General features: G+C 40.1%; 1 protein-coding gene across 1 annotated transcript; it reads left to right on the plus strand.

Moving 5' to 3' along the window:
- Positions 1-81: 81 nt before the first annotated feature.
- Positions 82-26,352, plus strand: VPS35 (VPS35 retromer complex component). The gene is made up of 17 exons (XM_059824719.1): positions 82-129; positions 6,938-7,036; positions 8,524-8,620; positions 9,393-9,516; positions 10,981-11,163; positions 11,485-11,698; positions 12,467-12,550; positions 13,014-13,123; positions 16,104-16,200; positions 16,290-16,438; positions 16,941-17,148; positions 17,670-17,825; positions 20,654-20,776; positions 21,729-21,908; positions 23,064-23,303; positions 24,018-24,161; positions 25,469-26,352. The coding sequence occupies exons 1-17, from the start codon at positions 127-129 to the stop codon at positions 25,646-25,648; spliced, it is 2,391 nt and encodes a 796-aa protein (XP_059680702.1). The 5' UTR covers positions 82-126; the 3' UTR covers positions 25,649-26,352.
- The last annotated feature ends 1,252 nt before the right edge of the window (positions 26,353-27,604 follow it).

Genomic DNA, 27,604 nt, shown 5'->3' on the forward strand with positions numbered 1-27,604 from the left:
CTTCCTCGGAACGGACCAATGGGAAGGCCGCGGCGGGGCGGGGCGGCGCGGGCGGCGCAGTCACATGACGGTCCGCGACGCTGCTGGGTGTTGCTGTTGGGGGCGGCTTGTGGCGGCGGCGCGACCATGGTGAGGGGCGGCGGGGGAGGGCGGGCCGGGCCGGGCCGCGGCGCTTGGGGCCGCGGGGTGCGGCGGGGTGCGGCCCGCAGCAGCCAGCGCCGGCCTCGCCGCTGCCGTGTGTGCAGGTGGGAGGGGTCCGGCCCGCGCCCGCCGGTGGCCGAGGGGCAGGCTCGGCCGCCCAGGGCCGGCCTGGGCCCGGGGGCTCCTGCCCGCAGCCGTTCGGGAGCGCCGCCGGCGGCTGCGCTCGGCCGGCGGTGGGGGCGGGCCTGGCGGGGGCCGGAGCCGGGCCCGGAGGCCGCCGCCCGGCCGGGCCCGGGCGGGGCTGAGGTGAGGGCTGTGCCCGTTGTGTTCGTGGTAACGGTTCGGGCTGTGGTGGACGCTGCCCGCGGTCCGCCGCTGCGGCCGGTCAGTGCAAGTCACTGCTTTACTGGGATCAACCCAGTCCGCTTGTGGGGGCGCAGGGGAGGTGGGTGTGTTTATTGGGGAGCCGCTGCTGCACTCGCGGTCAGAGTTTCAGTGTATTTTAGCGTGCTGCTCCTGCCATAAACCCGAGGCTGTGTCATTTCTAGTGCTGTGCGTGTGTGCTCTTGTTGTCCACGCTGCAGTCTGCTCTTCAGTTACTCCTGACCCTCCAGGACTGCTGTTTCAGACTTTCCTAGTGAACGTCCTTTCTCTTCCTGCAGAAGAGGTGGTTTTGCACTGGTGGGCCCAGCTCGATAGAGCTGCTTTGGAACAAAAGTTGGTGTTCGTTAGAGAGACAAACCTGAAATTTCAGCATGGAAATAGCTCTTATTGAGAAATGCTTTTCAATTTTCTATAAAAATAAGGGGACACTCAAGTTGCCTAGTAAAACTGAAAAGTCTACCCCATTAGTGTCTTCTGTGGTATTTAATATTCAATAAGATTTTAAGCAACACTTGATATAACAGTCACAGTGGAGTATAAACAGTGCTAATGGTATCTAGACAGTGATGCAAAAGCTGAGTGCTTTATAAAGCAGGGATTGCACAGTTCCTAGGCTTTTGGGACACGCTTTGTTTTTAAAGTTATGTGTATGTTGGTATAAGTTTTAATACTATAGATGTGTGTGTGGTGGCTAAACCTGTAATGTTACTTGAAAGATGAATGGAAAATACTTAATTGGCTGATGAGAAATCCTACATCTATATAGATGGCAGTCTCTGTCCCCCACATAAATACTTTGTGGTGGTCGTTAATTCAAGAATGACACAACTTTCCTCTGCCTGTCACTTCTGTGGGAACTGATATCGGGTGATTCAGAAAAAGTAAACTTACAGGTGTTAAACATGGGATAGTCCCCTCTACCAAACTAGGCTCCACTGCCATTTCCTATCGGCAAGTTTGGGTTAAACCTTGAAGCTGAATGTTTAAGTACCTTTAACAAGACTGATTATAAGAGGACTCTGGCTGTTCTTGATCATCCCATGAATAAAAAGTCAGCCCCTTAATTGTTGTTAATGTCTTGTGGCTTCCTGTGGCAGTAAGTACCAGTTTAAACATGTGAAAAATACTTTCTTCTCTCTGGTTCATCTTTGAGCTCCTATAATGTGAGATATAATAGAAGGTCTGGAGTTGGCTTCAGATTGCAGAGTAATGCTTCCTATATGGTACAAAATGCGTATGCATTTTTTTGTTAATTCCAGGTAGCTCTGTCACTTTTACAGCAATGCATTGTGTGCACCCAGGCTTCATCCGTAGGCTGGCAGTTGTCCTGCCAGGCATCTGGAGCTAACCCATCTTCTGTCTTGGGTAGCAGTTGTTTTAAATGTCTCAGTGGTGACTGATTGGTAGGTAGTCCTAATGAAATCCAACTAGGAGGAGGCAGAAAAGCTTCTTCCTTGGGTAAATCTCATTCCTTGTGGTACTACACACAAGCATCTGAGCGGACAGAACGAAAAGTCATGTCTGGAATAGGCTGTTAGCATGTCAGTTATCTAAAGAGAAGTACTTAATCGTTTGGAGATTAGGAGAAAATGCACTTCAGAATGGAACAGAAGCAAAACCTTCTACTTTGTATAATTTATGCTCTCCATCTAGCTTAAAATACCTATATTGCCAGAATACAAGCTATTTCATAGGCTCCACAAGCTTGCCTTGAATTCTGCTGTATTTCAATACTACGTAATTCTTGAGTACTGCAATTTACCAGATTTTTAAGTGGAACGAGCATCTTGACTAGTCAACATATCTACCCAAAATAATAGCCATCTCCAGAGTGCAGCTAAGTCTCAAGTATGGAACTAAGTATGAATCTTATGAAGTCTTCCAATGGGGATGAGTGTTGGAAAACAAGTAAATCATATGCTATAGGTATAATATTCACTTTGTATGCTCAAGAATAGTTGCTATTACAAGGATAGGTATGGCCCAGAATAATGTTTGCTGCTGTGATAATACACTTTTCTAATTGTTATCTGCAGGGTAACTTGTATTACCCACTCTGGTCAGCCAGGCAGTAGACTTCTTCCAAGCTAGTTCAGGGTTTAAAAAAATTCTTGTTTTCCAAGGCAACTTTACAGTTCATTAGCCTTTATTTAAAAAAAACCAAAGAAACAAACCCTGACACAAAGAAAGAGAAAACCATGCACCAAAAAACCCCCACCAAAAGCCAGGTCTCCTCACCCCCTGCCGAATTCAGCTGCTGTGTGTTGCGAGTTCCATGACTTGCATGTGGTAACTTATGACAGTCCTTTCTTCAAAGCTGGAAAGAGGCTATAGTCTCATGTACAGAAACTGATAGTGCTGCTGAAAGAGGCAGTTCTCTGTCCCTTCTCCACTGCTCACTTGCTTCCTTGTGGCTTCAGAGGAAAAAAGATTAGGGAACAAGTAAAGCAGAAAACTGTGTTCACATCAATTCTCCTTTCTTCCTCAACATTTGCTGCATATCTAATGGCGGTAAGGCTCAGGCATTTCTAAAGTCTAAATGGCTGCATCATTGCTATAAATTGCTTATCTTGTGTTCATGCAGGAGTTTATACCTTCTTGTGTGTGCTGTTGACAAGGCAGGACGTTCTGTGCCTTAGTTATGGAGTACAGCTGCTTTTCTCCAGTGTCAAAGTATCTTCCACCTCAAAAGCTTATGTTTAAGATTCTTGTTTGTAGATTGGCATAGGACTCCACAGCACAGTTGCATTTTTTTTTTTTGATAAAATAACACAAGATGGTATTTTCAGGTGTTACTAGGTTCCTGAGTTGAAGTGGAAGATACAGAAAATAAACAGCTTTATTCCACATTGTATCTGACAGAAGAACCGGTTTCTGTTTTGGTGTGTGCCCTGCTAACTGTCGATGGTAGGCTTTTGCTGTATGTTCTCTTTAGTTCAGTTGCTTTTTGCTACAGCTTCCTCAAACATCAGGCATATGTGTCAGGATATGCATATCTTGATGTGGTCTTGTGTATCCCTTGATAATAACCAGGTTATGTGCAGAAATGCTTTACAGTTCTGAAGCTGAAAGTAGCTTGCTTGCTGAAGTAGAAAGAAAAGGGTAAGCTGCTAAATATTCAGACTTTGAAAACTGAAAAGTAAGAAAGACTTGGAACTTGTTCAGTGGTGCTGCTGTTAAGATGTTTTCTCTTCATGTAGAAGTGAAGCTGCTACAAACAACACCTCAGACTGCTTTGGTTGTATGCTTGTTACAATCAGTGGTAGGCTATCTCACTGCCTGCGCAACTGTAAAATGCGGAGATTGTTTTTTCTTTAGACATGAAGTGCAGTACCCTTGTAGTAAAGACATCTTTGTTTAGACCAATCACCTTCTCAGTCTTTAAATCAGAACAGATATGAATGTAATTTTACTCTTGACCTTGAAGAAAAAAGTGAATCTCAAGTGGTAACATGGAAATGCTTCTGTTGGTGAATTCAGTCATGTATTTATTGCAGCCCAATGTTGAGTACAGTGTGGGGCCCTGCTGCTCAAATTTAGAGCAGAAATGGAAATACTGTCACTGCCTTCGGTTGATGCAGACAGAATTTGATGTAAAGCTGACTCCGGTTCATTATAAACGGGAAAGCTAGGTATGACAGAGCAAGGCTCCAAAATTCCATTATTTTCCGAACTGCTGCTAAAAGGCAGTGGTTAAAGTTGCATAAGAAAGTGTATACCTTCAATTAGATATTTCTGATGAGATCATTGTTTGTATCATCTAAAGTGTAGTCAAACTTGTAGTAGCCATTTTGCTTTAAGCAGTGGTTTTCACACCAGAAGTAAGGAAACTGATGTAGGTGCACTCTGCCAACCACTTCTTGGGGCTGTAGCAAATACTGTGTGTTTCAGTAAGTGCTTTACTTTGGTGCTGCTGTCAAAGGCCTTCTTTTCACACCCCGACTTGCAAGGTTTTGTGTGGTTGTAGGATGAACTAGGTGAACAGTAAACTATTAATCAGCTGGGCTAGTCTTCTAGCTTATTTGATGCTTAACAGCCTAAACAGCTCTCCCAGCACTACGTGGCCCTGTCAACCGCTGGGGATAGAAGAGCAGGACTGGTAGCTGTTTAAGCTTAATGCCCATTAGAAGGGGGCTTAGGAAGTTGTGGTTAGTGTTAATGTTACTCCGCTGTTTCTAGCTGTGCTTTAATATAGAGATATCTGGTGTGGTTAGAGCATATGGCATTCAGCTCAGTAGTGATGTATCTTCTCTAAAGCACTAATATGGGTTCAGGGGACTGTAGGGTGTGACAAATGTGCTGGCATAGACGTAACTCAGCAAGTCTGTTACATGATGTTTTGATATTGATTGTTGCACACTAGTCCCAACACTGTTATTTTCTGTTCCTTGAGAGTATGATCTGTATGGAGTAAATAAAGCTTACCAATTACAGCAAAGTTCTGTGGGCAGAACATGCTTGCTTCACAGTTGGAGGTTTTCTAGAGTTTGTAGCTATTGAATTGCTGGGGAAATAGGGTCGTCTAGCCATGGATACCACTTTCGCCTTATGTGTAAATCCTTTTTTGGAAGACCTGCACTTTATGTGATTAAATATAGAGAGAACTTTGTAAAAGGTGCAGTTATTCTAATTAGAAGAGGTAGTTTTTTTCTGTTGATAAAATAGACTTGTTAAATAGTTATTGTGCATGGTTTGAATATTACTGAGGCACACTGAGTCATAAAGCGTTGGTTGGAAGGAACCTTTATTTCATATAACCTCCTGCTTGAAGCAGGATTGTCACCAATGTTAGGTCAGATCAGCCTTGGTTTTGTCTTGCTGGCTGGTTGAAAACCTTAAGGGCAGAGATTCACTGCCTATTTGGGCATGATCAAGGCAAGAACAGTATTGCATGGCACTGTCTGATTTCTGTATGTAGAAAAGGATAGTGGGGAGAAGAAGGAGGAGATACTGTCTGCGACTGAATAGGGAGATTCCAATTGCAGAACAAAACCCAATTAAATATGGGAGAAAACAGGGGTGTGCCAAGGCTGCAATGCTCTATAACCTTAGGTTGCTGTTAAAATAAAACATCTCTATTTTAATGAAGACCTCAATTTTAGTCTGCCTTCAAAAGATACTTATGGGGACTCCAAGCATGGGGTGTGTGGGACAAGTTGGTACTGAAGATACTGTTTTTAAGAACATTAGGATGATGTAGTTCATGGTCTGCTAGCTTGTTACTGAGATTTAGGGAACCTTTTGAATGCAGTGGATGAGGGGAACAAGTATAAATAGTTGAGAAATTACTGAAGCTGCAGGCTCGGAGAACCTGCTGTGCAAATCACTGTGTACATGGTATTTGTCGAGACTAGAGAAGATGTAATTGGGACACAATATTTCAGAGAGGCCATCTGAAAACAAACTGCAAGATTAGTAGATGCTGGGAGGCTCTAATGAGATGTGGAAGACTGGGCCTAAACAATAGGTGGATGGTGGTGTTTCCTTGTAAGGTGTTGGGAGGAAGGCTGGTTGAAGGTGGAGAGAGCATTAGGGGTTCTGATTTAAGTAAATCTGGACATCTTAGAGGATAACTTAAAGATGCTCGTAGAAACTAATATCAATCTGGTAGAGGGCAGGGAGCAGCTTCAGTAGGAAAAGGCCTGTTATAGCTGGGTTGGGGGGAAATCTAAGGCTGTAAGCAATGGATTTAATATAAGAAAATGCAGTATGATCCTTGGAAAGGTGAAAGATATTGAAAGTTTAAGTTGAAGGTCTGGAATGTGCCTCTTTAAGGAGGGGTAAGAGGAAGAGGGTCACTGTGACAAGTACAGGACATGAAGAGTTACTGCTTCTCTTCAGTATTCTCTTGCCTTCTGCAAGTCACTTCTACCTTCTGGAAAGCACTGACTGTACTTTATCCTTTACTTATCTGAACTTGTCCTTAATAGAGTTGTATGGCTGAGATAGCAGTTAACTGAGAACTTGTGAGTATAGGAAAGCATCTGTACAGTTGCAGCGTGTGTGGTCTGGGCATCGCTTTGAAGCTCCGTGGAAAGAAGTAACAACGCTTCCTCTCAGCGTAGGGATGTCTTTGCATTCTCTTGAAGCTTTTTCTTGTCAGATATTTGCACTGGATTCTTGACCTCTAAATGTTAGGAGGGAAAAGTTGACCCTGTTCTGTCCCCATGGCTTTGCACTCCAAGAAGCAATGGTGCTCACAGGCTATCCATAACTTATCTTCCCTGCCCTCAGGTTTTTGCAGAGTACTGGGAACTTTCTCCCTTATATATCACACAGCTATTTCTGACAGCTCTTAAGTGGTCACACTGCAGTGTAACTTGCACTGTGTTCTAAACTACGGGGACCTGGTTTGAATCAAATCATAAACAGCTTCATAAAAATAAATGAGTTCTGTTTTTTTTTCTTCCAGCCAACAACACAGCAATCTCCTCAGGATGAACAGGAAAAACTCCTGGATGAAGCCATTCAGGCTGTGAAGGTGCAGTCTTTCCAGATGAAGAGATGCTTGGTAAGAATGTGACTTTAAAATGCAATGAAGCTTCTTGTTTGCTAGGAGTAAAACATAAATCAATACTAATCTCTACTGCTGTGAGGAAAATTAACCCTTTATGTATCTTTCTGGCAGAGGCTTTGTAAATAAATGAGGCAGCTACTCAATGAGAGCAAGCCTTGAGTATTCTTTGAATGTGTCTTCCTGATTTTACTCCAGTATTTGACAAGATAAATTAGAGATGCACCTTTATAATTTATGTGCTTACATTTAAATAAACCTAAACTGAAAATAAGCCTGCCATTTGACATCAGAAGGTTATTGCTCAAATTCATTTTATATGGAATTATATGATGAGAAACTATTCTTATTTATGTTCAACATGCTGTTGGTTTTTTCCCTGTAGTCTTTTCTTGGTATGAACCACAGACTGTGAGGCAAATAATTAATTACCTGCTGCATAGGATAAATTTTGTAGTGATTAATTGTAGACTGATGCATGAATTCTTCTGTGACTGGAAAATACCATTGGCTAGGGTTGTGCTGAGATCTTTATCTTGAAATTGTAGCCAATGCAGGCAGATGATGTCATCATGCGTAACTTTCTTGGGGTTGAGAAGCCTATTTTTAATTCAAGAAACTGCTTAAAGTTGCAATGAAAACTTAAATATTCCCATATATTTTCACGTGGTTAGCCAAGCTAACTTTGTTTGCAGACAAATGACAGTAGTAAGAAAGGTAACACCTCTTCCAGTTTTCTACTCTGTGGAATGCTTTTGAAACCTTTGAAGTAGCTGCAGCTGAGCTTTTCACTGCTGTCTGTGACTGAGTGACAATATACAAAGTGGATCACACTAGCAATTCCTTCAGTTCTCCCCCAAAACTTAGTGCTGCTTCTTATGATGGGTTGAACAAGTATGTATAGGTGGTAGATTAGAAGTTTGTCTTGTATTGTGTGATGCCAGGTGATTATAGGCATCGTAAGTGTAAGTTATATGCAGCCTAACAAACTGTAGCTTTTCAGTAAAGTGGTGTTCTTGGGTGAGAAGTAGGGGAAGAGGAATCTAATTATAACAGTGGTCTGCTGGCAGTGTGTATCCTCTGTCTGCTAGAGGTTTCTTCATGAGATCTGAGCAAAACAACAGGCTGAATTAAGGTGGGGGGGAATCTGTTCTGTTTTGCTTGCTGGGTAGAATCTGAGTGGTGGGTGATTTCTGCACAAGCAAAATTTTCTTTTTTGTACCATTAGTATTGCAGTTTATTACTGTAGCTTTGTCTTCAGATACGTCTTCTTACCACCTTCAGGTATAATGTTCCACTTAACTAGGACGGACAACATAGTACAAGCTAGATACTCAGTCACTTGATTTAATTAAATTATTGCTTTCCTGATATTTACTTAATCTTTGCATGCTTTTTTGAAAAGCTAAAAGTGTAGCTTTCTAAAATGCTGCAGTTGCCTGGTATTATTTCTTATGGACTCTTCTCCCTTTCTTCCTCTAAAGGACAAAAACAAGCTTATGGATGCTCTGAAACACGCTTCCAACATGCTTGGTGAGCTGCGGACTTCTATGTTATCTCCGAAGAGCTATTATGAGCTCTGTATCCTTTGAAGAGGAAACAAATAGTTGAAGTGCTGAATTTGGAATGAAATGTTCATCATCTTTTTTGGTACAATGGTATATTATAGGTCTCAGATATTTACTAGCACTTTTCTCCTCAGTATTTAGTTATCTGGATATATTGGAGGAGAATATACACTTATTTGCTCACTGGGTAAGTTCATCTTCTCACTTTGGTATAAAGCAGGTCTTCAGTGTCTTTCATATCTTCTTTTGGGAGGTTTCAGGAGTCTAGTTCTATAAAAATATCAGCTCTGTAAAACAACTTTGCTTGCAGTATGCTACCCCAAAATCTTTTTTGCCCTTCGTTATTATCTTAGCTTCTAACCATAAGTCAGTGCCTCTATGTATTTACTTGTGCATACTGTGGTATATGAAGAAGGGGAGCCTTTTCATGACACTTGGGAATAGAATGTGAATATATTCAAATACTACTTTCTCCAAGTATGGATGATATTCTTATGTGACACATAGCACACCTTTAGTTTAGATACTGTGTTCAATCACATTAATTTGCTTGCTATTTTGATTTTAGGGCTTTTTCCCTTTCCTAATATGCTAAAAATGACAATTGAAGGCTTGGGGTTAATTTTGCACATTTATCCCAATAGTGATTATTGTTTCGGAAGTACTACCTACTTGGGCATGATTGTATTTTGTACACCATCTTTCCTCATTGGTGTGAATGAGCAAAGTACTATGTAAATCTGTTGTAGACATTCTAACTTAAAATCCTTAACTATGAGAAAAAGACATGGCAATTTCTGATGAGCTACACTACTTGGAAGTCTACCTGACAGATGAATTTGCCAAAGGAAGGAAAGTGGCAGACCTTTATGAGCTAGTACAGTACGCTGGAAATATTATTCCAAGACTGTAAGTGTGTGTATGTTGGCGTTGGGTTTTTTAAACAGGTGAATTGTGGTCAGACTTTGGGTTCAGCTAATGATTGACTCTGCATTCCTGCTTGACAGCAAGAATTCAGTTTGCAATGGTGAATAGTATTTCTGCATGTCTTAAGAGTGGATTGCTATGAGACTTCTGAGATTTAGGCTAGCGTGCAGGTGCAGAAGGTCAGTTCCTCCTGCCAGTGTGTTGGTTTTGCACATGACCAAGACTTTGATCTTGGAATAAAGTTGGCTTTGGGGTAAAGAGCTGGTCAGTGGAAGATTAACCAAGTACCCCATTCTGATTAGTGAGATTGACTACACATATACTAACTTTTTCTGTTACCTGTTAATGTACTTGTACCTGAGGATCTAGGTCTTAGATCCTCACACACAGAAGATGCTTTGTAACCATCTATCTCTTAGGAGAGTAAGAAGTGCGAGAAGAAAGCTGAAAATTTCTGTAGCAATTCTTAAAAGCTTTATGTTCGAGTATGTTTTTTGGATATGTGTTAGCATGCTAGAGCTGATGCTGGAAGGCTTATCTTTAAACATGTGACCATTGGGCTGGAGTAGATCTTCTAGATATGCAGACTTAGGACTCAGATTTTGCTTGGTACTGCAGTTTTTAATTCCTGACCTTATGTTCGTGCCAGGAAGAGGCTTTGGAGACACCAGGCTGCATCCTCATGTCGTTTCTGGAGTTTGGCTAATGACTATCATAAAGTCTTTACCCCTCTGTATGATCACTTGAGTTGTCTTCCTGACTGCTTGATGTAGACTCTAGTTCTCCCTGATGAACACTTCTGGTGCTTTCATGGAGGTTCTGTGCCCATCCATGCATGAGGCAGAGAAGAATGCAGAGAGGGTTGAGGCCTCTAAACCAAATAAGGTTCTGAGCATTGTATGTTTTTTCTCTTAAGCGGAAGGGAGGAGTCCAAGTATACTGGAGCACCAGTCCTTTGTATCTTGCATGTTCCTTCTACCTGTTGCTTAATGTAGAGATGCTGAAGGAATGAGTACAGGCCTGGGGATTTCCGAAGAGCATAATACCTATCCTGCTAAACTACACTGTGAAAGAGGCTTAACTGCTTCACCATAATATATTGCTTATCTATATGTGCCAGAGCTGTATTTTCCAGCTTAGTGGGGTGCTAAAAGTATAGACAAGATAGTCTGAGAGCATTCAGAACTTCATGCATACTAAGCATTTACACATTCAATGTATAAAGCATCGTAATGAGGTCAAGTGGCTGTTCAGACTTGCTGTGCTCTGTAGCAGAGGAGAATAGGAGTTGAAAGCTGACTAAATACCCAACATTATGGGACCTAGATGATATTTTATTGCTTTCTGTGCTGTGGTAATACTGCCAGGATGGAAGAAAGGAACTGTTGCCTTTAAATGTGATATTGTTACTTTACAATTTGTTCTTTGATTCTGTGCCTTTTGCAGGTATCTCCTGATAACAGTAGGTGTTGTCTATGTCAAGTCATTTCCACAGTCCAGGAAAGATATTTTGAAAGACCTGGTGGAGATGTGCCGTGGAGTACAGCATCCTCTTAGAGGCCTCTTTCTTAGAAACTATCTCCTGCAGTGTACCAGGAATATCTTACCAGATGAAGGCGAGCAAGCAGAGTAAGAAAGATGGGCTATAACTTTAAAAAACTACTGTTTTTAACAGAACTTATTTAAATTTTTCTGTATTACTTTGTTCAGATTTGAGAGAAGTAGATGTGTTAGAACTCTAGACTTGACAGGTGTTTTGTCTATTAAGAATTCCCTTCCAGAACTAAGGTTTCTCACAAGTGAGGATATGAGCCTTTCTTATGAACCCAGATATCCCACCACACACTTCCCCACCTTCCTGCCTTCTTAAAAATTGGATGTTCACCAGTGGATGGAAGGATGAATACCTCTGACAAGCTTTTCCTGTTCCTAACCTGTTCTCAATTGCAGTGAAGAAACCACTGGAGACATCAGCGATTCGATGGATTTTGTGCTGCTGAACTTTGCTGAGATGAACAAACTTTGGGTGCGAATGCAACACCAGGGCCATAGTCGGGACAGAGAGAAAAGGGAGCGAGAAAGGCAGGAACTGAGAATCCTAGTAGGAACAAACCTGGTTCGCCTCAGTCAGTTGGAAGGTGTTAATGTGGAGCGATATAAGCAGGTGGGATGTCTGTCCATCCTTTACGACTTCTGTTACTTTTTCCAAATGAAACCAGTTTGGACTTTCAGATGAGCAGCTTGAAGTGTTACAGCCATGCTAAAGGTTCAATAATCCTGATGCTTCTTGAACTCTTCACCTGAGGAAAAGTTCTAAATGCTAATGAAGCTGTATAATGTGTTGTGAGGCTAAGGACATGACTCGTGTTTTTCCTATAAGCCTGTTTGTAATGTTGATGAGAAATATTAACTTTCCTTCCTGATTCCCATTTCACTTACAGAATAATGAGTTGGTTTAAGGGATGTGTATGCATACAGCATTCTGTGATAGACTTTACAAGTTAAATGAAGCTGTGCCTCCCAAAGCATTCAAGAGAACTGTTATTGCATGAAATGATAGTCAAGCAAATATATTATTTAGAAGTCTGTCCCTTGTAAGTTCTACCGTATAGCTGCTGAAAACTATTTTGAGTGGTACTGCTGAGAGCCTGAGTAGTGATATGTGCCAGCAAAGCTAGTAGTACTGACTTACTAAATCAAAGCTTGCAGGTTGTATAAGGTATGAAAGGGACAGATATTGAAGACTGGTAAATTTTTTTTCTCTGATGGATGGAACTGCTGAAAACTGGGACTTCTTATCAGAAAGCCTTTATGTAAAAAATAAGCTGAGAAATATTAGAAGTACTGCTGTGCTTGGATTAAATGCATAGGTGTGAATATAAACTTAGAAAGTAATTGTGAAATCACTGCAAGACTTTTTTTCCTATTCCAGATTGTTCTGCCTGGAATATTGGAGCAAGTTGTAAACTGTAGAGATGCTTTAGCTCAGGAGTACCTCATGGAGTGCATCATACAGGTGAGCTGCCTAAATTCAATTGCAGTGATGGGACACAGGGATGCTACTCCTATACTTTTAGTCAGATTCAGGCTACTTTTGCCTCTTCCTCACAAACTGGCGAACTTCATCACTGGGACTCTTACATAGTGACTTGTCCCAAATTTTTTACCAGATGGGCAGAGTGGAGATGAATCCATTTTGTGCTCCTTCTGTTGCAGAAGCTTGTAAGTATCTGAGCAGCAGTGCTTGCAGTATGAATTGTAATAGGTAGCTGGGCCCTCAAGTTACCCATTTGTCTTGCATCTCTTCCTTCATGCATTTGCCCAGACAAGGTCTGCTTGGGGAACCCTAAAGCATTTGTAGGCCAGACCATATTTACTATGTGACTATCTGCTTTAGAATTACTCTGTTGCATTTTACTGCTGTGTAACAATGGGCAAATTCAGTTTATAACTTGATGACTATTGATCTAAAACTTCAGGTTTTCCCAGATGAATTTCACCTTCAAACCCTGAACCCATTTCTCAGAGCCTGTGCTGAGCTGCACCAAAATGTGAATGTGAAAAATATAATTATTGCTTTAATTGACAGGTGAGTGACCAAGGGGGTGGAAATTGGCTCAAAATTAAGTTTGTGTTGTGCACAAGCAGATGATAATTCTTCTAGCATTTGAAAGCTTTCAATTTTTGATAGCACTTAATTCACTGTTTCTGTGTCTTTCTATCAGCTGTAATTAAGGCTGTGAAGAATATTATTTCTATAGCTTCTGCTATCTGGATTCTGCTTTTACGGCTTCCAATGAAACCTGCTTTAAGGACTGATTAAAACTTGTAAACAGATTAAGCAGAAACCAACCCATTTAGCATTGACCAATTTAATGTTTCTGAACTAAAGTGGCAGCAGTGTTCTGCTTTGGCAGCCCTATTGCTCATAGGTACCTCTTGAAAACTTGAAGATTCTAATGGCTAAATCATATATCAAGGATACTTTACCTTGCAGTTATGATCAGAGAACATAACATGTGCCTTTTCAGAAAAGAGCTAGTAGGAAATGGAACTACCTTTTGAATTCTTAGTTTACCACTAGCTTCCTGCCTGTTTTCCCGAAACTGTGTTTTTCCTGTGGAGGTACTGCTTAAAACTGGTTGCACTGAATTCAGATATGGGAGAGAAATCAGAACTGAAGTTTTGATTTGTATCCTGAAAGCAAACAACAGATTATCAGTGACTACCTGTACTTTCTTACGGCGGAAAGGAAGTGCGTTTATGTGGATTTTTGAAGCCTCAAAAAAGCCTTGTCCTTGCATTTGCACACAAAGATACGTACCTTTGTGTATCTGGTCCATGTACCAATGTATAGACTTCAGTTACTGTAGGGATCTGGAGTCCCACTGGCGTTCAGCAATGAGTAGGGTTGTTGTGGATTTGTTTCTTTATCTTCTCTAATGCCTGGAGATGGAGCATGTGTATTATGCACGACTGGTATAACTTAGGATCTTGAATTTTTTACTTAACAAATCTGTAGTTTGTTTTCTCCAGGTTACATCAGGTCTATTTGTTCAGGACTTTGGTCTTATTGGAGTATCTTTCAGTATTTGTGCATTTGGTAGAGAAGCAGCTCTGCCTTCATCCAGAGATGTTCACAGGAATTCATTGGTTTCTTACACTTTGCTGCCGTGGCTGAGATTATTTTTTTCATAATTTTGTTAGCTTTAAAAAAAACCCACAAAAACCCAAAATCCCAAGAAGCATTGCCTATAACAATTTAATTTCTGAGACTATCTTGAGACTAGTTTCAACAGAGGTCACAGGATCTTTTGCTAGGTTCTTAAATTAGTGTGTAGCAACGTAACTTTTGCAAGAAGGCTTTCCTCATGGAGCTTTTGCTGTCATGTCTACTTAGATGACTTAAACAGCTTTGGTATTACCTCCACAGTTAAGTTTTCTATTCTTACTGTTACGAACAACAAACAGTAAGCCACTGACTAGCAGTGAACCAGCTGCACTCCTAGACTTACTGCTACTGTGTCTTGTTGGGCCACTAATAGTGTCTTCCAGGGCTGCCTTATTTGGCTATAGGACAAGGGTAGAAAGGTGGCAGTGTGATGATTATCTTCTTTGCGGTATGGCAACTTGTGCTTTTGATTGTAATGTTACTGCAAGTGTTGGAGGATATGAGTGAAATCCGTGCACGTAGGGAAGATGTTGCTCTTGCGTTGGGATTGGAGTTTTTAGGAGCAATTGGTATGTGTTTCAGTATTGTGTAGTTAAGATGTGAATCTGCCCCATACAGGTAGTGCCTGTTAGCATTTCTCATTTTTATTTCAGCTGGCATGGGATAATTGAAACTGAACATCAGTGACTGCTGAGGAAGCTTGTGAAGCTTTAGTCCCTATTCCCATGGGGCTTTCCTGTTAAATGAATCTTTCTGCAAATAGTCTTGCTGCTTTGGGATCTTTCTTGCCTTACTAAACCATTCATAGCTCTTAATTACGCTGCCATCTACCTGCAACTTGATCATACTTTGTAGCATGCTGGCCTTGCCGTCTGAGCTGTTGCCAAGAAAAGCTGCATTGTGCCTTTGAGAAAAGGCAGTGATTGTTCCTGGCTTTAGAAAGTCTGTTTGTTACCACCCTAATGAAATATAAGAGTAGTTCAATGTCTTTTTTTTCCTGGCAGTGAAGTTTTTGGCACTTCAGCCTTTTCTTACCTGCCTTTGTTTCAGACCCAAAGTTCATTTAAAATCAAAGTTTAGAAACCCTTTTCCTAAGTATTTTCATAGGTCCTTCTCTAATTCAAAATAGAATAATCCCTTAACAATTAGAAAGCAAAGACAGCAATGCTGAGCCTTGCTGTAGTGATTTTTCTTATCTTGTATCTGACTTCTGCAGAAATGGTGGTTGGCATGACTTTCTTCTGTTACAGATAGAGATAGCTCTACAACATCTTTTGGATGCTTGCTGGATAGCAGTCTCTTGCTTCCCCCCCCCCCCCCCCCCCCCCCCCCGAAAAAGTATTCTTCTCTTTGCAAACAGTGGAAAAGTATTCTTCTCTTTGCAAACAGTGGAAGTCCCAAACATGTTGGTCTGTCTTTGGAGACAAAGCATAGTTAAGTCAGCATATTTCTTCTGTTTTTTTCTCTGGAGACTGTTTTGCAGAGAATGCTACTGGATGTCTAACTTCAGTAATGTCACTGAATGGATGCAGGATACCTGCTCTTCCAGCAGCCTACTCTATGCCTCTTTCCCTGCTGGAACAAACAGAACACTTGCTGCTAGCTGAGGAACATGGATTATAAAACATCCTTCTTGCTCTTGGTCTTTTCCAGCCTAAATGACTCTATGATTCTTTCTTCATCTTGCCATCTCTGTCAGCACTGTTTTCCAGGACTGATATTTACCAGGCTCAGTTGCTCTTAAGGCTTCTGACTTCCATTTATTACCTTTTTGCTTGTAATAGAGCTTGCAAATACACCTAAAGGACTTGCTTTTTCTGCCAGTATCTTTTTTCTGGCCTATATCTGAGAAGTGGAAAAACTATGCTGACCAACCTGCTTTCCTTTCTGTTACCAGGTTAGCTTTATTTGCACATCGTGAAGATGGACCTGGTATCCCAGCAGATATCAAACTGTTTGACATCTTTTCACAGCAGGTTGCTACTGTTATACAGGTATGCTGGGTATTCATGCATGCAGTTTTTGGGGTTTTTTTGCAAAGTTATGTGGGTTTTTATCAACTCAGTTCTGTCTTAAATTTCAGTCTCGCCAGGACATGCCCTCAGAGGATGTGGTATCTTTGCAAGTTTCTCTCATTAACTTGGCTATGAAATGCTACCCGGACCGTGTTGACTATGTTGATAAGGTGTTGGAGACAACCGTGGAAATATTCAATAAACTTAATCTGGAACAGTAAGTGTCTGTCTGTTGCATTCTCTCTGGAGTGGCAATTAATACTTTAAAATCTTGACTGCTACATTTCACCACATTTGGCAAGATAGCAGAGAGACATGCTTTTGGGCCAAGCTATAGAGGATCATGATAAACTACTGAGTAACCAGGACTTGCTCACCTGTGCATAAATCCTACTGTGCAGCTGTACAGCTATACAATGTGTATGCCAAGCTGTATGTGGTCATTATCTATTCATCCCTTACAGTACTCTAGAGGTATCTTGCTGAATTTGCAGTCACAGTCTCCGCTTCTGCTATCAGCAGCTTAAAACATGCAGTTTCCACTGTACATCCTAAAGAACAAGATATGACTTGTTTTGATACTTTATTTCTTATCTCCCTAGCAGCAAGTTGCTTAGATGTTATGGTATACATTAGAATTGGTATTGAGGCAGACTTTAAATCTGTCTACATGTGTGAACTATTTATTAATTGTGGTTTTTGCATATATTTTCTTTTAGTATTGCAACAAGCAGTGCTGTTTCAAAGGAGCTGACTAGACTTTTGAAAATCCCTGTTGATACTTACAACAATATCCTGACAGTTCTGAAACTAAAACATTTTCACCCACTCTTTGAATACTTTGATTACGAGTCCAGGAAGAGCATGAGTTGTTACGTGCTTAGCAATGTATTGGATTATAACACAGAAATTGTGTCCCAAGAACAGGTATGACATAAGTTAACTTGAAATTCTAGGTATTTAAACTACTGTTTGAAGACTTGAAAACACATACTAAGTGACTTCATGCAGGGCATGCTTTGTTTCCTAGCCTTCATGCCGCTGCCTCCCCATCTTAGTAGTGCAGGCTTTATCCTACTTGATAATTCTTCCATCCATGTTCTTAAACATCTGTCTTTGCACATCTTGCCTAACCTTATCCTAGAGACTACTTCTGTTAGGTTTGGACAAAGACCCCAAATCCCCTTAAAACTGGGCCTTTTACCTAAAGAAGGCTGGATAGTACTTCCGGAATCTGAATTTCCTCTGTACTGCTGTGCTGTCCCGCTTGTGCTAAGAGGAACCCTTCTTCAGGGAGTAAGGCAAATATGTCCTAAAGCATCACCAACTAATAGACTTTACTAGTGCTTTGTCAGCACTATGAATGGCTGTAAAGATGTTCCCAGTTGCTGTCATCTTATGCTTATAGACTACTCTGGTTTAAACAGACCTTATATTGCCTTTAACAGGTTGATGCTATCATGAATTTGGTATCCACGCTGATACAGGATCAGCCAGATCAGCCTGCTGAAGATCCTGACCCTGAGGACTTTGCTGATGAGCAGAGTCTTGTGGGAAGATTTATTCATCTTTTGCGTTCAGATGACCCTGACCAACAGTATCTGGTATGGCAATCGGAGCTTGTGCTCTCTGAACTGTCAGTTCTTGTATTATGTACTATACAAGAATTTAGTGTACCTGGGAGCTGGGTTATCACTGCTCTGGCACTACAAACTCAGTAGAAAACAATATGTATGATACCTTTAATGGTTGTATGGAATGTTGTTTATTTGGAAAAAGAAGGTGAGGACTTAAAAGCATTTATGGATTTAAACTTTTCATGCCATCAGGTGGTGGTTTGGATGCAACTATGTTAGTTTGTGGTAGCTCTTAATTAACATTCTGACGACTTCATATGACCACCTATCTAAAAAGCAGCAAGTGAAATTTGGAGCACTGTGCCATTTGCATTCTCTTGGTATCAAAATACACAACAAAACTCAGAAAATACAGCTAATATGTTTGGCCTCAGGGATTTTAATTAGTATAAGTATATGGTCTTCATATAGCATGTAGTATACTGCTGCGTAGAGGTTACAAGTGTTTTTCCTCTCTGCTTGGTCCATCCTTAAGAGCAGATTTGATATGGCCTTGAAACTTATGCATTATGTTACTCAGACAGTTTGAGTTGATCCATCAAAGCTTTATGTAGCTCTCTGTTGATCTGCTATTTCTGGCTTTAGTTTATTTCCAGTTTAAATGATCTCCCTGCATTGACAAGTGTGTGTTGGGGCAGAGGGATGGGGATATTCTGTCTAAGCAAAATCCCTTGGAGAAGCTGGCAGAAATTGTGCTAAAGTTGGATGCTGTTACAGATTGAAGCAGCTAGAGTTAGCTCTAGTCAGAGTTCAGGCCAGAGTAGGGACTGCTGTGAAGTTACAGTTAGTGTGCCTGAAATACAATTAGCTGACTCTGTCTTAAAGTTGCAGCAGTATTATACTGTATAAGCAGTGAGAATAGACCAACATAATCCAGCAGAGGCTATGCATAACACTACTGGCACTCATTTAGATTGGGTTTAAAATATTGTAAAAAAATTTCTTGCTGGAAATGTAAAGCTGTGCTGCAACTTCTGTAATGGGGAGAAGCATAGCTTTAAGGCCTGTACAAGGATTGGAGGAGACAGTTGTGTTTCAGGACCTACTCTTCAATGACGGCATTATTTCTGAGTATTGCTGGAGTAAGGCAGGAGGGTCAACCAGGTCTTCATTCATTTCAAGAACTGTATGGGTTGATTACAGCTAGCAAGTACCATATTCATATAGGAAAAGCCAAGATAACTATGTGGTTGTTTGGGGTTTTTTTTGCTAATAGAGAACAAAGCTTCCCTCAAAGGGATGCTGGCACTAAGTGAGTTGATGTATCTTTTACCCCAAAAGAGCTTTCACAGCTAGAGATGTTGAAGCTGTTTTTGCAAAGCTTCTGAATGTCAGGCTGTCATTTTTCTCTAGCAATGCTTAGCTTTAATCAGATTGACCACCTTTAAATGCCATCATAGGACTTGTCAAATTACCTTTTGGATTGAAGCTACTTTACACCTTTTAGTAAAAATGCTTAATAGCTTCTTGATGAGCATCACAAATGCTTGTATCAAATTTTCTTACGTTACAGGAACAGTAGGGAAATATCTGAGATGATGAGATTTTTCACAGCTCTCTCCACAGTATCTCACTTTAAATTACGTGTTCTGTATGGAAGAGATCTGAAATGCAAATTCAAACACCTTAGTGCATTACAAGCCAAAGTGGCTGATACAGTTTAGAAAAGATGATGACAGATTTCTATTTATTCATGTTATTTACATGAATTCTATGTGTAATCTAAAAATATATGTAGAGTTGGACACTGAGCTTCACTTCTAGTGCTTGTTTCAAGGCGGTAATGGGACTGCTATGACCAGAAAGCAAGGTAATACCTGGCTGTAGTAACTGGACATCTTTGTTCTGACGCTTAAAACCCCCGCTTTTTAACTCTGATCTCTAGTAGATGTTTTCTGAAATTTGTCTTCAGAAGTTTTAGTGTAAAATATGATGTGTCTGAGTTTTGTCCTTTTTGAAAGGGAGTCAGGTTATTACAAACAACAAATGTTTAGCTTGCTTGGAACAGATTGATTAAGTTCTCTTCTGATACCTGGAGTTCTTGCTATTCCTGAGAATTCTCGTTATGAGAACACATGACTAACTATATCAGTAGATAGAAATAATCCCAAAATAAGGGGAAGGGGAGAAGCTAACAGTACAAACAAGTAGAGCTCCTTAGTCCCTCTCCACAGGTTAAGAACAAGGGTAATAGGCAGAAAAGTATCACGTTCATGTTTTGTGTGCAGCTTGTACTCAAAACTCAGAAAGGCAATAAAAGAGGCGGTCATTAATGAGCATAATGAAAAACTAAAAACGGGAAAATTGCAAAAATTGCAGGTGTGGCTACTGTGGCACTATAGTCTTTTTCTCAGTGTATGAGAAGCCTTATTGACTTATGTGTTTAGTTTCATGAAACTTGGTTTCTTTTACTTTCTTACAGGCTACTGTAAGAAAGATTAGTCCTTTTTGTAGCTTCCATTGAGTTGAGGACAGAATATATCTGATGTCTTTACTAAATGCAAGCTCAGGCAACTTCCATATTGTTGCACAATCCAAAATGTATCTGCAGTTAATATAGTACAACAAATGTTGTCTAACACTTATTAAGCAGCTGTAGGGAAAGTTTGGGCAGATACCACAAAAAGCTGCAGAGACTGCACAAATTTAATTCAAGTAAAGCAACTTGTACATAGTTATCTGATGCTAACACCATGTCTTTCTGATGCTCTTGTTCTATAGAGTGCAGATTAAGTTATAGATGCAAATAACACACCTCTCAAGAATTTTCTGAGCTTACAGTGCTTCTGTTTTAGATCCTAAACACTGCCCGGAAACACTTTGGTGCGGGTGGGAACCAACGTATTCGTTTTACACTGCCACCACTGGTTTTTGCTGCATACCAGCTTGCTTTTCGCTACAAAGAGAACTCCAAAGTGGTAAGTTGACCTCTAGGTTACTCTTGTATAGTTGCTTCTTTTTGGCTTTCTTAAAAATGCATTTTGTCTGGCTACAGTATGCTAAGACTTGATACAGAATGCTAGGGGTTTTTTGGTTTTTTTTTTGCTCGAAGCAGATTTTTTACTTGAGGTGTGAATGCTTTCTAATTTAAGGAGGATTTTTATCAATTCCTATTAAATAACCTCAGCACTTGAGGAATGGTGAAGCAAAATTGGCTAGTTGTGTTTTTTCATGAAGGTGACTGATTATGTGTGTTTTACATGGAGACCAGAGAACGACGACACTGCAAGTGATGGTATGAAACTGATTTAAATCTGTATGTTGAAATTCATCACCTTCTAAATCTGTAGCTATACTATTTTAATGTTTCTAAAAGCAAGTGCTTCTTTGTAGGTTAACTTATATGGTAGTTGCAAAAGTGTATACTAAAACAATCACTGATCCATTCTGGCCCTTTAATGCTTTCTGACTGAGATAGTTAGCTTAAATATGCATTTTTCCCTTATTGTGGGGAAATAAGTTAAAATGCTGTTTGTTAAAACACTCCTCAAAATGAATTCTCTTCCATGTCTGATTGATGCTCCAGACTGAATAGAATTTTTCTCCACTTAGCTAATTAGGCTTTTGCTCAGTTATGTTCTAAGCATAGTTGTGGTAACTGCAATTCACCATAGACTTATGAGGAAGGTTTCTATGAGCTGGCAGGAAAAATAGGTGTAAAATTTTTGTAAATGGAAGAAATACTTTGTGAAGACCCACTGAGGTCAACACAGTACTGCTAGGGCACTCACTACTGCTTCAGTAAATAAGTGGCTGGAGTGGCATGCAGAAGACAGCAGACTGGAACACTTAACAGATCTTAGTACAATTTAGATGCTCTTTTCCTTGTAGCAAGTCTTGTTCATGCTTTAACTTGTTTCACTTCTCTAGGATGATAAATGGGAAAAGAAGTGCCAGAAGATCTTCTCGTTTGCTCATCAGACCATCAGTGCTCTGATCAAAGCAGAACTGGCAGAGCTGCCTCTCCGTCTCTTCCTACAAGGGGCACTGGCTGCAGGAGAGATTGGCTTTGAGAATCATGAAACTGTGGCCTATGAATTCATGTCCCAGGTGAGTGTCCAACTATTACAGTCACTGTCCTGTGCTACCTTAAATTTGGCTTGGGTAGGTTTCCTGAACATTGGACTATCTAGTGTGATTGAAACTCCTCATCTTCATTCTTGCTTCCCAGGCTGCTGTGGAATTAGGCTCCATTGCTACCGATTTCAATACTCAGTTTCACAACATGTGGTATGTTGTAGTGCTGCCTCCTACTCACATAGTTGGTTCACTGGAGGAGTGTAGCTTTCTCAACATAAAATGTTCCTTCACTGCTTCTAAGACTGTCTCCCAGCTCCTGTCATCTAGCTAGTGTTACCCTGACCACAAGCACTCTTTAGAAGTTCTCTAAAATTTGCAGTGTTCACAACTGCCATGCTGGGCTTTGCTAATTAAAAACCTTGTATTGAAACCTATTATGAGCTACTCTGAAAATCCACTTAAACCTGTTACTTGGTCTTAAGCCTTACTTGTTGCAAAAACCTTCCCATCTTCCCCATCAGATAAAGAACCAATGTATTTAAAGTTATCCATGTTGCAAGCTTTGTCCTAATCTTTCCTCTAATACTGCTACTAGTGCACGTTCTTAAATTGAGTTGCTGATAACCTCAGCCTTTCCTCACTGTCTTGTATCAGTTGCCATTGTAGCACAATTCTGAAGATGAGATCAGCATGAAAATTATGTACCTTCTATTAGAGATACGGTTCAAGATTTTTACTCTTGTGTGTTCTCTTGAGGCTCTTTATCCACATAGCAGCAGTGCAAATGCTTTTCTTGCCCACTGTGTGGTCACTGACTTACCACTCAACTTCTCTACTGTTTTGTGTGTTTTCAAAGAACTACATTCTCTTCAGGGACTATTTCTGCTACTGAAGTTCTGTATTTGAACAGATGCTTGAAATGAGGGGAAAAAATCAATCTTCAGATTATGTCAGATCACATTTGTTTATTATGACCACTTAAGTATTTCTTGCAAGGCTTTTTTTCCAGTCTGTGGATTTAACTTGTTTTTGACACTTCTAATGAAAGATCTTTTTTCCTGCCTGAAGCTTTTAAAAAATGTAAAACTGGACACTTCACTGCCATGTCACTAGCAGGTGTGATTTGGGTTTTTTCTGATGTGTTCTAAAGCAGTGATTAAGAGTCTTGCTTTCTCCCTTGACTAGGCCTTCTCTCTATATGAAGATGAAATCAGTGATTCAAAAGCACAGCTGGCTGCAATCACCTTGATAATTGGGACATTTGAGAGGATGAAGTGCTTCAGTGAGGAGAACCATGAGCCTTTGAGGACTCAGTGTGCGCTGGCAGCCTCTAAGCTCCTTAAGAAGCCAGACCAATGCCGGGCTGTGAGCACTTGTGCCCATCTGTTTTGGTCTGGCCGAAATACTGACAAGAATGGAGAGGAAGTAAGAATGAAGTGACAGCAGCGTTAACACATCCTACCTCAGTAACATAGTTCTGCCTTTCTTCTGAAGGCACTTACTTCTAAAGTAGATATATCGCTTAGTGATGTAGATTTGGTTGGAATGTATTCTACTATATGAAGCTTCTAAATCTCACTGCAGTGTAAGCTGCATAAATACAAAAAGGAGAAAACTCAAAATTTAAGGGTGGAAGTACCAAGCAAGCTTTTGAGTGTCAACTAGTTTAAGACTGGCTGTCAAAGTACAGCCTGCATTTTGCGTATGTCTATTATAGTACCTGTGTTTGCACATGAACTACTGAACTTCCAAATTAAAGATACAAGTTGTTGAAGTTTAAGGTAAAATAAATAATTGTGTGTTCTTCAGGGCTGGTCACGTAAGCTGTTGTAATTATAAAGAGCAGTGTTGGAAATCTGTTTCTCAAAGTATGCATTAGTGTACATATTACAAAATTTAGTTCATTGATCTCATAATTGAAGGCTTTCAACAACTGTTCATGTTATTGCCTGATTTAAACTTAAAATTGGTGGCAGTCAGGCAAGGTAAGCTTTCAGTGACAGCTCGTTCTGCACAGTTTGTATAGTTCTGTCTTTCTGTGGTAGACTACCAGGAAATGCCGTATATGTGCCAAGGGAAGAGATACTGGAGCTCCCCAAGGTTCTTTTATTTCTTGTAACTTTTGTTTTTTCCTTCTAGCTTCATGGAGGAAAAAGAGTGATGGAATGCCTAAAGAAGGCTCTGAAGATAGCAAATCAGTGCATGGACCCTTCTCTGCAAGTCCAACTTTTCATAGAAATTCTGAATAGATACATCTATTTTTATGAAAAGGAAAATGAGGCGGTGAGTGGAAATGCATTCTCTCTATTGCTTCTTTTTTAAAGAGCATTTCTTTAAGCTCTTCATTCACACTTACACCCTGAATTATGTCTCTTCAACTTGCTCTGTAGTCCCTCAGGAGAGGCACAAGTTCTGGCAATAACAGAGTGTTCAATTCTTGATGCGCTAGTAGAATTGTGGATAAAACTTCATTCTTCTTACATGGAGTGGGGAACACCAAACGTTTGCAGTTTTTAGTTATGAACTTAAATATTGTGAGAGACTTGGATACCAGAAATATTTATTAGATCAAAACTTACTAGGACTTAGATGACAAAGTAATAATATTCTAACTTTAGAGGTACCTAACTTAATATGTGCATAAGGGGAAGAAAAGTCTTACAGCTGTTCAAGGTCACTGCTGAGTGTGCTACAGATAGTTGATGTAAGCTTTAATTTCAAGAAATAGATACAACTTCTCGTGTACCAGCTTAAATTCTGCATCTGAAATCTGAGATAGTTACCTCATACATTTTCTGTTAGCAGATAACTAGTAAACTTACCCAGTTTGAAAAAAAGCTGCTTGGTCAAGTAGAGATCGACATCACATTTGATGTCATCATTTGATCAAGAGCAGATGTTAATGGATACCCTGTAGTTCTGAGAGAACGTCTACAGATATTTTAAGGATCTGCTGACTTTCCAGAAACTGAACTGGCTTCCCAAGATAGTGCTCTACTATAGGAGATGCTGTATCTGATGGAGATGAAAATAAAACTTTGAATTTCAAAGCACTTGGCAGATATAAAAATAGTCTCCGGATATAGTGGTGGTCTGCAGTGCATTTTGTGCTGTGGTGTTCTGTGTAGTGCTGGACTTAACACCATAGGCAGCTGTACTTTCCTAGGTAATGCCTTGGTCACTAAGAATAACTTTAAATCTGGTATTACTGTCCTGACTGACTTTTACGAGAAAGAGTTTATGTTAGAGTGCATGGACAATCTGATTATGTGCTTTATTTGTTTAAAGCTTTTAAAACCTGTATTGAATAAACTCGAGAGAAATACTGTGGTAAAAGTTACAAAGCTATCAGGTTAATGACTTAAGAAGTTCTTCACATTTGCTTGGATGGGGGAATTTCCACCAAACTCTGAAATCAGAATGGTCCTATGAGGAGCAAGAGAAGGCAGTCTCCAACATGTCTGTCTGCATACAGTCTTAATATTTCTAAGAACTGTCCAAATACCAGTAGTTTTAACAGACTTGTCTCTTAATGTCTATCCACTTATACACGGGTCTTGTTGATGACTTCTGTTTACATTCTCCTGTAGGTGACAATTCAGGTTTTAAATCAGCTTATACAGAAGATAAGAGAAGATCTGCCAAACCTTGAGTCTACTGAAGAAACAGAACAAATTAACAAACACTTTCACAACACACTGGAGCACTTGCGTCTGAGGAGGGAATCACCAGAATCTGAGGGGCCAATTTATGAAGGTCTTGTTCTTTAGGAAGATACACGCTGTACTCATTTCTTTTCATTTACATACTGTGTGTTTTTTTTAAGATAGATTCATAGGTTGTGCCTTTCAGAAATGTCAAGTTAACATTCACATGTTCAGTCTGGCACTTCAGACACTTGTGTTGAGTACTCTAACAAATTTGAAAGGTTGGACCAGCAACTACAGGTTTCATCAGTTAGCATGGCTGAAACTTTCTTTGAAATCCATGTGACATGGTAGGGCTCTTCCGGTTCTGATTTCTCTTCTGTCTGTTCACTGTTACTTCTGTAGCACTAGAATTCTAAACTGGCAGTGACCGTCATCTGAAACTGTGTCTGATCCTTACAGAGCATCAGATTTTTGGGATTCTTGTATGTCAGATTCTGCTTGTGCTTTTCTTTTAATGCAAGTTAAGACTAAGTGTAATATTTTTCCCTAAAAACTAGAATATATTAATGCATGTTTGGAGAGTTTTAAAGTACCATGTTCAAAAACAGAAGTTATATTTTGCATATTAAGGTTCTGTGACATTCAGTGAGGGCCAGTACTGTGCACAGGGCATATTTATCAAGATAATTTTGTTCCAAATAGTATAAAAATAGAGAAATTGCAATCTATATAGATATGTATAACCTTCATTACTGTAAATTTAGGGGAAAATGCATTACACAAGTTTATTCAGTATCATGATTTTGCACCAGTGAAACAATAAAGTTGCTATTAACACCTGTTGTTTCATGTCTCTTCAGAGCCCACTGTTGAACCCAATGCTAATGTTGAACCTGATAAAAGCAAAGGAACTTCTGTTTTTTAGGGACAGAAAAATCCAGGCATAGTTAACCTGGACAAGCCGGGAGGCTGCTAGCATTTATACTGCAGAATTTTATCATTCAAACCCAGTATTTTTCCAAATGATGCTGAGACAATGTGTGTTCACATTTCAGAATGCTTTTATGATGTATCTTGAGAGAGTGGTAGAGAATCTTACTGGATTCTAGGTCTGTGCTAGAGACAAGTGGCAATTAAATGACAAAGCTGTAGGAAATTGAGCAGTAGAGCAATTGCCAGTGGCAACTCCTGTGAAAACTAGTCTAGTCTGTAGGTTAATGCCAGTTGCTGAAAACTTAATGTCTGTTTTACCTTAACTGAATGTAATGTTTTAAAGCTGATTGAACTGCCTTACTGCTTCAAGTGACTACTGTTGTGAAAATTGTCCCTACTTGATTGGATAGTGGATGAGACCTTGGTGGGAGTGTCCAGTAACTTAGTGCTACATGTTTTCTGAAAAAGGCAAGTAAGATCCTAGGGAACAAGAATTATGGAGTAGACAACAGATCATTGCTCTACTGATGTGTAAGTCTGAATCTAACAGCTTTACTTGCCCGGTGATATAATTAATGCTATTCAGAAATCTTGAATGTTGCTCTGTATCTGTTGATGCTGTTCCTCTTAAGAGAGCTGTTAAGCTGATTGTTTTGTTATAAAACATCCATAGCAGAACATGATGATCATGTTCATATAGATGCATTCATATAGTAGGGATATGCCCTCCCAGTTTACAATATTTGCTAACCATGTTTAATCCTCAAGGTCAGTCCTTGTAACTTAGGAATTGTCTTTGAATAATGGTTTTGCGGTTTCAACTGCAGTTAGCCAAATGTTGTAGGCAGATGCTTTTTCCTGTGTACCGCTTGTTAAGGCTACAAAGTTATGACTCTTCCACAGTTCTTAATTATTTTTATTGAAATTTTAGAAAGTATATTTCAAAATACTGTCTGTAAACTTTTAAGAACAACTGTACTAACATGCGTTTTTGCTGTGGCAATGGACAACTATGGCTGTTCAATAGCTATCACTCCTGTCAGCACAGGAAAGTGTCTGTTAAGCTATGTAGACAATGCTTATGATGGTGGAAACTTATCACTAGTGATGTTCAAATCAATGCCTCTTGTGGGACAAATCTAG

This window comes from Gavia stellata, chromosome 15 (assembly GCF_030936135.1).
Source record: "Gavia stellata isolate bGavSte3 chromosome 15, bGavSte3.hap2, whole genome shotgun sequence".
NCBI classification, from domain to species: Eukaryota; Metazoa; Chordata; class Aves; order Gaviiformes; family Gaviidae; genus Gavia; species Gavia stellata.